We start from the raw sequence: 12,769 nt of genomic DNA, 5'->3' as shown, positions 1-12,769 counted from the left end.
GCATTACTCTTTCTTACAACAAGTAAATAGTTAACGATGAAGATGTTATAAGTACACGAATCTGTTGAGAAAATATTCGAAATTTGTCCTAGATATGTGTATTTTCTGTTTCTAAAGCCTCGTCACTATTTCCTAAAAGATAGTGATCCGCTATGTGTTTCCGGAGGTGTGTCCCTTTTCACCAATCATAGATACGGTAACAAGGGCTCTTACTATCACAACCAATCAGCGATCGGATCTTATTTTCAAGATATTTGGCGCCAAATGGACCTACCAGCTGACAGGAACCATGATGAAGAGAAATGTGTTTGTACAAAGTCCTGCGTGTGTTTTTCTTTCCTTTGTGGAGAGAAATAACAGGGGCAAATGCCTGACGACACAGAAATGCTTCCGTTATGTAGATGTAGGCCTGGGAAGGAGAAGCCATGTTTAAGAAACATGTTCTTCTGGCGTACACGGACTTACAGGCTGCTGGGAGGTAAGAAACGGGGGAGGGGGTCAAGGTCAAGAAGTCATAATTTCAAGGTTTATAGCCAAGGAGGTTTTTTGTAAGACTTGTTTTTCTTCTTCCGGAGTCCAAAATGAGAGAAAGACTAAATAATTTGTGATGGGGAGGGAATAGGGATGGAAGTCATAAAGAATTTTCGAAGCAGATGTGACATAAATGATTGAAGGGTAATGATGATGATGTCATGCATGATGATAAATTTCTCATAGTTAAATCACACTCTATCTTGTTTATCTGTCTGTTTGTATGTGCAGATATGTTTCCATGATTGCCAATCACAGCATTGCCATACTTTAATTGTCTGTCAGACTGGAAGGGGAATATAAACCAGCCCATTGCAACCAAACTATACCTGTATGCTTCTGGAAAATATTACAGTTATTCACTTGTCTGCTATCTCTGATTGTCTTGTTTTCCCCAGTCGCGCTCTGCTTGGACTGGACCCTGAGCACCACAGGTACGAGTATCGGACCCTGCCGGTACCAGAGGTCCCGTGTTTGAAGCCAGCCTGCGTGAGAGGGAGCACCTGTGCACCAGCAGAACAAGAGTTCCAACCCATCCAGATTCTCAACTGCAAGTATGAAGAGGTAAATCTACCTTCAACAAGTCGAACTTTCGTTTAAAAGTTTTGCTTTGCCTATTTCGTCTCTAATGATATAAGCCTGGTCATGATTCCAGCTGCATGTGCACTGCAAGATGCATTGTGGGTCATATGTGTATGTCAAAGGTAAAGGCCCCTGAAACGTAAACAAAATACATATGGACATGTATCAAGCATGGACTAACGAGAACTGTTAGAGTTAGGGGCCTTTACCTTTGACGTATTACATTCGTAGCCCTGTAGTACACCCGGTCATCCATACCCTTCTTGACAGTCATGTAGCTTTGTACATGTGTTGGGTTCTTTTATATGCAGAGGTCTTTAATGCTTAATTGCTGTTGCACCATCAGTTTTCAGTGGTTGTAGTGAATGCTGTTTTCGGAGGGGACGTTTGTCACCATGTTGTGAGCAGGCTTCTGGATGAGTGTCTCAGAAGGTGGGAGAGACATTTTTCTATTTTTTAATTTTTCTCTAAATCTAATGAATGTGCCTCAAAACTGATGGACATTCACAAGAAAATTTTCAGACATGTATGACCTCTATACCAGACATCTATAGACTATACCACATAATTAATTGATATGTAAAATTTATCGTCATTTGTCCTTTTTCTTCCAGTGGAGTAGAGAAGATCACAGCTGTGGCGGCGCTGCATTTCTCACACACAGGGGAACAGCTGTATGAGACCACCTTCTTCACACAGCCAGGTCTGTCAGTCTTCTGTAGATTCTCATTATGATGGGAAAAGAGCTTTTAGAAGCTTTAAGTATTTTGATTGAAGGAAGTCCGTGCCCTAGGCTCAGATGATAATAACCCACTGCCCATATGGCCTCTAAAAGGCTTTGGGAGTAGCTTTACCTTTACCTACCGGGGGTATCATTATTTTTTAACAGTACAGAAATACATGATTGTATATTATCATTTTCATCATGTTTCGTACTTCCCCCTACAGTGACCTCTGCCCCCGGCCTCCCTAATGACCTGCAAGTCACTGACCCCATCCTGAACCTTCTGGTGCAGTTCCTCCTAGTGGACTCCCTCCCTGCCACCTTCCTGGTAGTTCCGGGTCACAAGGCCACCGAAGGGGCGGCCAATGTCTCAGATGGCTCCCTGACTGTACGTGGTCATCTGCCGATCGATGGTTGAAAACTTTTGCGTGGTTTAAAGTTGTCTTGTTCACAAATTTGTTTTATATTCTTTAATTTCATGTTTATTTTACCTATTTATTGAAGTTTCTAACAGTTATTTGCACACAAATTTATTTTATATTCTTTTATTTCATGTTAATTTTATCTATTTATTGAGGTTTCAGACAGTTCTTTGCCCACAATTTGGTTTAATATTCTTTTATTTTGTGTTTATTTAATTCATTCATTGAATTTTTTGAAAGAGCTGGGTGGCCCATTCAAATTTCTGGCAATTGATTTTCAATGGAGCCCAGACTACAAAACAGTAAAATCATCAGTATGACAAAGAAAGTAAACTTAAAATTGTAAAATACGTATCAGAGGATTGTTATGAGCTGTTGCCAACAGATATGCTGTATCAAAGGCCCAAACACACCAAGCTTTCATTGAAAAGTTCAATGAAGAAGCTCTGAAAAAATTGTTCTATATTTCAGAACATCTCGTTGCTCCAAGACACGCTGACAAGTATCACAGGCCTGAGGTTCAGTCGGGGCATCAGCTGTTCTCTGGTGAGTGCAACAATCAGAAACATGTTTTGATAGGAATTTCAGACAAACTAATTCTTACTGTTTGATGACAGTATCCTGTTAAGAGCCAAAATCTGATACGGGGGTGCGAAAAAGAATGAGGTGGTTTTGCAGTTAATGTTGCGAAATCTGAATGTTACTGTGACAATTGGACTCGGAACTCTAGTTACACGCTCAACTCTAGCTACACTTTCACTTCTGGCTAAAAGCTCAACTCCAGCTTTCGCCTAGCTCACGGCTTCCATACCCGGGTTCTCTAGTTTTCCTTTAGGTCTCCCACTACAATTCAACATTGCTATCACTGTCCTTGGTACTGAAAAATGTTCACACAGACATTGCTATCAAACCTCCTTACTCAGACACATACTGCACTGGTGCTCTTCCTTACCACCATGCACCATCCGGCCCCGACACTTGCCTTAATATCTATAATGGGCTTAATCAAAATGCAAATACACATCCTTATATATGAAAATGAATGCTTTTTAGGATGTGTTTACAAACAATTATTATACCAATGCTATCCAATAACTAGAAAGGCCGTCATTTGCCCCTGAGCAAATACAGCATGTTTAGCCATACTCCTCCCCATGCAAGAAGTGGGCTGTCCCAAAATAACACCTGGGCAAATCGAAATATTAACTGCATGTAGAAAGGCAACATTTGCGAGAGCATTATACTTCGACAATCTCCCTCCTGATGCATAAATGGACTGTTCCAAAATCACCCGTACAAAAACTCTCTCTACAAGTTCTGCGAGACCCCAAGAGCTTCTTACTGCAAAGGCTTGCGTGTGTTCCTGCAATATGACCTCAGGTGACCTAAATAGAACAGTGTTCTTTTGCCAGTAGCAAATGGAACGCGGGGATCCTTAGATAGAACATGGATTCCTTGGCCAGCAGCAAATAGAACATGGAACGTGGATACCACTTTTGGCCTGTTTTTGGTCTGAAAATGGGTCCAAAAGTCCCCAAAATGAAGCATTCTGAAGTGATGTACACCAGAATTGTGATTGAAATCCTGTAGGGACATGTTCAAGGCACCCTTGTACCGAATTTCAGGTCACTTGCTAGCAATACCAGGGCACAGGAGCCCAAAATATAAAAATTGTCTAAAAATGACCCAAAAAACCTCCATAAAAATGATTTTAAGGCCTGTTTCGAAAGAAATGAAAAAGCACCTAAGGGTATTTGCCATCTTTACCTACATGCCAAATTTCAGGTCGTTTGGCCCAAAAATGACGGAGTAGATTCCATTTGAAGACTTGGCAGGAGAAGAAGAAGAAGAAGAAGAACGTGAACAAAAACAATATGTTGAGCCATACTAGGTATGGCTAAACATAAAAAAAGAGTGGCATTCAAGAAAGAAATTTAATGTGTTACTTAAGTTTCACTATCTTTTTTCACAGTTATACAAAGGAACCAACAACCCCCAAGAGGCTATGGTAAACCTCATCTACATGTAACATGTAACAGCGCCTCCACCCTGTTTTCCAAGGAAGTGCAGCTGAGGAAACCACACAGTACTTTGCATAAAGGCATTCAAATTCTATTCAAATACTGATATTTTTGGGGGTAAATTTTATGAGGAATAGAGGAATCTACACTATAAGTTGCACTGTGGCCACAAGAAGCTGTTTGACATTTGTACCTGTCAAAACTGGCTTCAGAGTTAAGAGTCAAGAGCACTCAAACTCCAAAACAAATTACACTTCAAAGTGCTTCAGCCGCACTGGAGCTTTTAGCAATACAAACAGGTAAGACACTTTGTTAAGGCTGATGTGTGGAGAAAAGTGTTTGAGTCAATCGATCAAGTTCACTTGATTCTGCCCAGCTTCAAGTGGCAATGGTTTGCCCAATCTATACTAATACATAAGAAATTAGGAAACTGGATTTTGGTCAATCATGTCTGAATACTTTATCAATTGAATGGTAGTATAAATCATTGTAAAGCTAACAATGATACTCCCTTTGTTATGATCGTTGGTAGGTGGGTGACACAAAAAGTGCTGAAATTCCCCTGCATTAGTAGGGGAATTTAGGCATATTTGTGACGCATTCACATACAGTAATGACAACTTTCTTAAATTCAACCTTCGAATGTAAGATTATTACAAATATGGTATCATTATAAAGGTTAATAAATAATCTTTTCAATGATTATTGGTACTATACAATTGATAGAAGTAATAACAGAGATAAAGTTGATCAACTGTAAGTTTTCAAACTTTTTGTTTGATGTGTATTGTCGATTTTGTCTTATGTTTCCATCAACAAGCAACCATTTTTACTGAAATGAGTATAGTTCAATGACTCTCCCTCCCACACAAATAAAGCTTCTCTCCAACAGCTGATAATTATGCAATATGGCCTTAGTGAGGTCTAAGAAGTCTACAGACACCTCAGTGCTGCAATAATGTGTACCCACACAGGGTCTTTCATCCAAGCCCTGTAGCTTGCTTAAATGTTCTAGGGGCAAGTAACCACAGTCAAACCTGCCCAAGGTGACCACCTGGGGGGCGAGCAAGAACGGTCGCGATGGACAGGTGGTCGCCATGAAGAGGATTCCAATCATAACATGTTTCCAGGTCGAGGTGTTCAAATATAGTACTACTACGTAGATGGATGGAAAATTATGTGATTTTAGACAGCATGACCCCTACCAGATTCAATTGTCATTGACAGAAAGATCCTACAGAAATTACATTTTCTGTTATCGTTGTAATATATGTATACTGGTACATCGTGTACTGTAAATGCAGAAATGTTTGTGCTGGTTTTGAGTTTGCAGTTTTCGCGATGAACTCTTTACCGCAAACTTAAAACCATCGCTAAAAGCCGTTCCATTGTGTGACTGTAGCGCTACTGTTGTTACAAACGCGAACTCAAAACCACCGCGAAATTGAATTCCTGCGAACATTTTTGCATTTACAGTATCTGGACCTGGAAGTCTTGAGTTTGAATCCCTGTCTTTGTCGCTCACCTGACATTCATGATACCAGAAAGGGTTGTAGTCCTTTGGTTGTGATGTTAAACCAAAAGTCCTGAGTTCGAATCCTGATCATTGTTGCTCACTGCATGTTAATGTAAAGGGTTGTAGGCCTTTGGGTCCTGTGTTCGAATCTCAACAATTGTCGCTCTATCAATTGCATGCTAGTGGAAAGGGTTTTAGTCCTTTGGATGGCACGTTAGGCCAGGGTCCTGTGTTGGAATCCTGATCATTGTTGCTCACTGCATGTTAATGTAAAGGGTTGCAGGCCTTTGGGTCCTGTGTTCGAATCCCAATGATTTGCCGCTCACCCGATTGCCTGCTACTGGAAAGGGTTGCAGGCATTTGGTTCGGATGTTAAGCAAGGGGTCCTGTGTTTAAGGACAGCTGCCCTTAAGAGAGAGTCTACAAGCCTGATCTAAAATTTGAGCAATTTTGAGTGACATGATTTTGAACCATCTATTCATTCATTCAGTCATTAATTGATCTCTGAATATCCCATCATGTTGTGCTGCTTAGTTTTATTGTGTGCTACTTTACAAGAAAGTACAGTAAACATTACTGTCAAACATGTAATGACTAGGTATGCAAGTATTACTGAGTGTCCCGATGCTGAATACAAGTCAGCAATCAGTTTTTGGCAACATCTGTGTTTTCAGCTTACAGGAAACATGCAACATTTTTGCCTATATTTTTGCCTACAGTGTGACATTACACATCACAATCAGCAGTGCATTAATTTTGTACAAAATTTGTATGGTGTGTTACTATACAACATTTTTAGGAAACATTCCTGCCAAACATATACATGAGCATTGACATGGTAAGCAAATAATGTTACATATTACCAAGGTAAGGGGGCTAAAAAATATTTGGTATTACCACCCCCATGGTATTACTGAGCATGCTAACACCGAATACAGGTGACAAAAGAATCAATGTCACAACTTTGGCGACATCTTGCATTTCTGCCTTTTCCCTAATGTTTGGACATGTTTGGAAAAGTCCGATAGTGTGATATTAAACTCTACATTATGCCAAAATATTAAGATCAGCATCTTGAAAATCATAATAACAGCAAATAAACTTACTAGTGAAGTTACCTTTGAAAAGAGTCTGTCCCAAGTTTACACTGGGTCCAGTTACAACATTTAATATATGACTTTCTGCTTATCACTACTCAACTTAGAATTTCAGCATTGTGTGCAGCAAAGATCTTGTAGTGATCAAAATGCCATGAGAACAAAACAAAATCGCTTCTGCTACATTGCCATCAACAGGGTTAACAATCCACAATTTAAGTCTGTTTTTTTTTTACCTGACAACTTCCAGGTTTAACCAGCCAACATGGCGGACTATACATACGTCATGGCCACGTGAGTGCAGACATTGTCCTGGTTATCATGCTTCTGGTCAGTTCTCACGTGTTGGTAGGGCAGATACACCAGGCATTCCATGTCCAGGTCGGACCCCAGTCACACGTCCTCAGCCCTTCCTGCAGCTCAATGCGGAACTTTCACTCCTGGTTGCTGACATGCTTCCGGAGTGAAGATACCTCGTCCCGTAGGCGGTTCATCAGAACTGAGCGGCTCTTGGAATGTTCTTCAAGGGTCGATACTTGGTTCCCCATGTTCTTGAGGTGTTCCTCCACGGTTGCCACTCGGTTTTGCAGACTGCTAGCCTGTGTCAAGCGGTCCTTGCGCTGTTTCTCAAGGGTAGATACTTGGCCTTTCATACGGTTGAGCAGTGCAGACTGGCTCTTGTAGTGTTCTTCAAGGGTCGATACTTGCTTTCCAAAATGAGTGTTTCGTTCACGGCCGCTCATCTGATGTTCCTCGAGGGTCGATACTTGGTCTTTAAGAATGGTGTACAGAGCTGAGCGGTTGTCAAGGCGGTCTTCAAGGGTCGATACTTTGTCTTGAAGATGGCTGTTCTCGAACCCGTGTTCATCTGTCAAAGCGTGGTCTTCTGGATGGTCGACTTGTGAAGATTCGTTGTCGGTGTGTTCCTCAAGGGTCAGTACTGGTCCCTCTAGTCGACTGGTCAGTGAAGATCGGTAGTCCGCCTGTACAGAAACCATGCATCATTTTTCGTATATAGTTGAGTCATACCAAAGACTTTATAAAAATGGTAATACTTATGAAACAGTGTGGAAGTTAAACACACTTCACTGCCAGTGAACTAGCCCCCTGCTACAGTGATTGCACCACAGTGTGGCCCAGGGCTATGAAACGGAGATGGGCACCGCCCTATACATCAATAATGGTGTGGGAGGAATTTAACTTCTTCTTTTTTTTTAACTTTTTAGTTGAGGACGTTTTAGGTTTATCATAAGTACGTCGATGTAGGCTGGACATCCACAAAATGAGAAACTCAACACAAATGTTACTCAAGCAACAACTTGTAAAAGAAGTTTTGTAAACGGTCAGACGTTTCAGATAGCACCCCCGTTTTTTGTCAGTGACTGCTGTCTGAATCGTCTGGACGTTTACAAAACGTCTCCAGTTGCTTATCAGTAACTTTAGTATTGTTATAGTTCTATAAGTAATGTGCTCACTTCTCCATACACAAGTGCTGCATTGCTTTGCATACCCAAGTAATTGACTTTCTTGGTTAGCCTCTATTTCAATAACACAATGCTAGTGTCTATAGATGACTAACAGACTTATTAGTTGGTTTATTTTACCCTATACAATTTGAATGTGACGGAGGTAAAATAAAATCAAGACACACGAAAATGAACAAACCGTATGAGATTCTGGATGTGGGGAGTTGAGATGCACCAGGAGAATAATCAACGTTGCCATGACGACAGTCGTCTTGACAACGCCAAAAAGACGAGACCATGACGCTTTCTCTGCCATCCATCGGTAGGCAAGAGTGAGGCGGCTGCGCAAACCGCCATCTGTCCCCACGTCGTCGGAAACAAGGGCGTGATGAGTGTGTAATGTTATGATACAGTCAGACATAGCCGGGCAACCTCCAGTCACAAGCCACAATAAAACAGTCTCATCCAATTTTACATAGCCAAGACCCTCTGCTAAGCAACCAGCTGTCTTAACCAACCAACCAATCAGCAACAACTTTTTATCAGTCCCTAACTCAACGACCAAAATTGATTGACAGCAGCACCTAGCCCATATTTCAAATTGACGATTTCAGCAAGTTTTGGCACCGGCGTCAGCCATTGATGTCAGTCAATCATCAGGGTCAGAAACAATTCAGATAAACATTGTAATTTTCACAACAATAACAATAGCACCATGGTGAAGATAGATTCGGTTGAACAAGTTAGAACTTGCTAACTTACACTGCATCTCTTTGTAGATATTTTTCCTGTAAAGTGGGAACTACGGTGTATATCGTGCAAATGTAATGGTCATTTGGGGGGACCAACCGCTCCTCTGAACCTGCAGTGGCCCCTTCTCTCTGAAAGGAGGAGGAACGCCCGCCTCACCTTCTTCTACAAACTTGTTAATAACCACATTAATATAGACACAGTTTGCTGAAACCAGCCCAGGGGCGCACCCGGGGGAGCCACGACCTCAAGTTTCACACCATCCACGCTAGAACCGACACATATAAACACTCTTTCTTTCCCCGTACCATCCCTCAGTGGAACACCCTGCCTGGCACGGTTGCGACGGCTCCCACCGTTGAGTCGTTCCGTGCCAGGCTGGAGGCCTGACCGCGTTAGCCCGGGACCTCAACTCCCCCCCTACTATGCCCCTGAAGGGGTTATTTGGGGGCAACACCTATGTAGATGTAGATGAGTGGTTGCTGAGGCAAGGTTAGACTGCATGATGACATAATAGCATTATATACTAATACAATATAGTAATACGCAATATTACAGCATACTGAAAAAAGTACTAACCTGCAGACCCAGACTTTCTCATTTTCTCTGCCAACCAGCCGCGGGTGCGATTGAGGCGGCCTCGTAAACCTTTCTCTTTGGCCTCATCGTCTGAAATATATGAGTACGATATAGAGATATATAATAATACCGAATAATTAAAGCATAATGTTACTAATGGAGTTCTTTTAAACAATAAACTGAAATTAGGAATTGGTACCATAATTGCATAATTGGTACGAAGGTCACAAATTAAATCGACCTTGACTTTCGGCTTCCCAACACCTACCCACATACCAAATATCGTTCTAATTCATCCCGAGGTTCTTGAGTTATGCTGGCTACAGTAGTCCGGAAACACAAACAAACACACACAGACAGACACACCCAAAACTATATCTCCATTTGTCATGGAGATAATAATGTAACCATATGTAATGCTTCAATATAATCATAGTACATGACACATGTAATACAAAGAAGAGTACAAACCTGGAGAACAAGACTTCCTGACTTTTTCTGTCATCCTGCTGTAGGCACGATTAAGACGGCCTCTCAAACCATTCTCTTCCACTGGGTCATCTGAAACAGAGTTATCGTTGTATGACTGACCGGACTAGGTCATCGTGTGACATTTCGACAGTGGCTGTTTCATCAGAACAGAACACCAACTCTTATATTCAAAAAGACAATTCAATCACTAGAACTGGATAACATTGCATCCCGACATTTCAAGTGACATCCATCACTCTTCTTCAGCGTCACTAACATAACCTGGCAGAACTAAACCATACTGTTCTTCATTGATTGATTTTGTCCTTGAAAATTCTATACCTGGATGTGTAACTTTCATCAACGTATCAAGTTCCATAATTCCCCCAGATATCATAAGACCACCACATAAAAAGTATTTTCATGTTAATATAGGTATTTATGTCATGCCTGGGCCTGATACGGGTGTTCCGGACCGTGTGATAACTATCCGGATCACATAGGGTTCGGAAGTGTTATCACACAGGCTTCCATAGAATATTTCGAACGCATTTCGAGCGCGCCGGTTGCGCGACCGACAGAAATTCGAATACCGGATTCGGAGATTGGAATCAACGTTGCTACAGTTTCTTGTTCGAGGACACAAAACTCCCTCAACTTCTGGCGCATTCCGCATTGAAATGCGTGTTTTCTCGGGTGGGTAAGACCAAGGTATGACATAAATAAAATACAACACGTTGTATTCCGCATCACCCTCGGTCCAGCCCTCCCGCGGGTCGGATCGCCCGACGGCCTACGGCCGTCGGGCGATCCGACCCGCGGTCGGGCTGGTACCTCGGATGATACGGAATACCCCGTGTTGTATTCTATATATACGTAATCCCATACTATCCTCAGACGGTGGAAGAAAAGAGTTGGGCTCCCCCTTCTAACACAGTGGGTAACAACTCACTGCCCCTACGGCCTATAAAAAGCTACGGCTTGAAGAACGTAAATGTAAAGTGCCTTTCCCAAGGTCACAACGTCTAGCTGGAATGCTTGGAATCGAACCCGCGACATCTCGATCTCGTCCGCCAACCTAGCTAGTCAATCGTACATTCGACGGCTCGATAATCACTTAAAGAGCTAGAGATCTACTAATGCAGCATCAGCAATACCAGAGGTGTACACACATCAGATATCCAGGTGTTCTAACCTCAAACATTTTTGAGTGGGCCTCGATCACATGTACCGTTTTGTAATATTGTGGCCTTAGCGTACCTGTAGAATTATTATAGTTTTGCGTTGCTGAATAGTTATGAGAGAAAACGCCACCACTTCATCTACATTTACTCTTCGAGCAGATGTTGGTTTTTGACGTGTTTTAGGCGTTTTTGTCGAGATTTCTATTTTGTAAAGAAAATGGGACAAAATAGAAAGCCCGACAAAAACGCTTAATGCTAGAAACACGTCATAATACGCTAGCCAGAGTCGAACCTCTGCTTGGAGGGTAATCTACGCTGGTCTCTTAATTCTATGAAAATGTCAAAGAACAACAGAGGGTTCAGAGTTAGTGACGCCATTGCAGAGCTGATAAACAAACGTCCTGAGCAGACTAATCTCGTATGATACCGCATCTCATACATTGTAATTGGTGTATTTTACACAGCAGAGATTCAAACTCGCTCGGTAATCACGAGAGGATACTGAAAGTATGATACTGAAGATGTGAAATCACAGTCATTTTGGTCAATTGTCAAATTTTATGTTCCAAAATATTTCAGCACCGTAGTGTTCTGTTAGAATGGTCTGTAATTTCATGCACGTTTTTGAATTGACTGTTGGTACCAGTTACAAGTGCCAGGTACATGTACAACACAACACGGCAAAATGTTTTAAGGACAATGAATAAGAACACAATCGGTAATGTAAGTAGATTGTAGATATAGGGAACTGTTGGACCGTCAAGAAAATCTATTGGGAAATGTTACCGCCTGAGTTTGAGACTGTCGTCTTGCTCTTTCTTTTATATGTACCTCTGCTAGCGCCTTGTGTGTCGTTAAATTTTCCTCATACTCTTTTCAGAAACAATGCGAGTTGTTAGTACGCACCAATGTCACAAATGTCATTGCAATGCTCTTGGGAAAGGCACTTTTCACCTAATTTCCTCACTCGACTGAGATAAAAATGAGTACCTAGCTTCGGTTGGGGACGTGTTTGAGGAGAGCCACACCTCGAGCATGTTAAAAGGACCCAATACACTTATCAATAAGAGTAGGGATTCATCCCCGTGTAAGTGAATGAAACCTCATAATCCGGTCTTGTGCAGCTTGTACTTACTGTACAAAACTGGTGTTTTACGTCCGTACAAATGCAGGTGGTTTACCGGCTTAAATGTCATTACGAAAACACAATATAATAACGTACGCTATAATACAATATAATGGTATATAATGATACATATATTATGATTTATGATAATGTTATATAATGATATACAAGAATGCAATATAATACTGATACAATATGATGATAAGGGATAATACAATATAATCATATAGAATATGATAATATATGACAATACAATTCTGATAATAATATTTCACAATACAATGTACAATATCATGATGC

At 41.3% G+C, this 12,769-nt stretch overlaps 1 protein-coding gene across 1 annotated transcript; it reads left to right on the top strand.

Annotated features, from left to right (window-relative positions):
- The first annotated feature begins 211 nt into the window (after window positions 1-211).
- On the top strand, window positions 212-4,882 carry LOC136443399 (uncharacterized). The gene is made up of 7 exons (XM_066440623.1): window positions 212-478; window positions 930-1,095; window positions 1,460-1,545; window positions 1,728-1,816; window positions 2,062-2,225; window positions 2,731-2,805; window positions 4,232-4,882. Exons 1-7 carry the CDS (start codon window positions 426-428, stop codon window positions 4,286-4,288), a joined length of 690 nt encoding a protein of 229 aa, XP_066296720.1. The 5' UTR covers window positions 212-425; the 3' UTR covers window positions 4,289-4,882.
- Window positions 4,883-12,769: the final 7,887 nt, after the last annotated feature.

Source organism: Branchiostoma lanceolatum, chromosome 10 (genome assembly GCF_035083965.1).
Source record: "Branchiostoma lanceolatum isolate klBraLanc5 chromosome 10, klBraLanc5.hap2, whole genome shotgun sequence".
Taxonomy (NCBI): domain Eukaryota; kingdom Metazoa; phylum Chordata; class Leptocardii; order Amphioxiformes; family Branchiostomatidae; genus Branchiostoma; species Branchiostoma lanceolatum.
This window is presented reverse-complemented; position numbering and strand designations above follow the sequence as displayed.

Excerpts from the sequence above, each read along its gene's own strand:
- LOC136443399 (XM_066440623.1), top strand. The coding sequence starts at position 426 with ATGTTTAAGAAACATGTTCTTCTGGCGTACACGGACTTACAGGCTGCT. Across the intron at positions 1,096-1,459 it reads TCAACTGCAAGTATGAAGAG|TTTTCAGTGGTTGTAGTGAA; the intron begins GTAAATCTACCT and ends TTGCACCATCAG. Across the intron at positions 1,817-2,061 it reads CACCTTCTTCACACAGCCAG|TGACCTCTGCCCCCGGCCTC; the intron begins GTCTGTCAGTCT and ends TTCCCCCTACAG.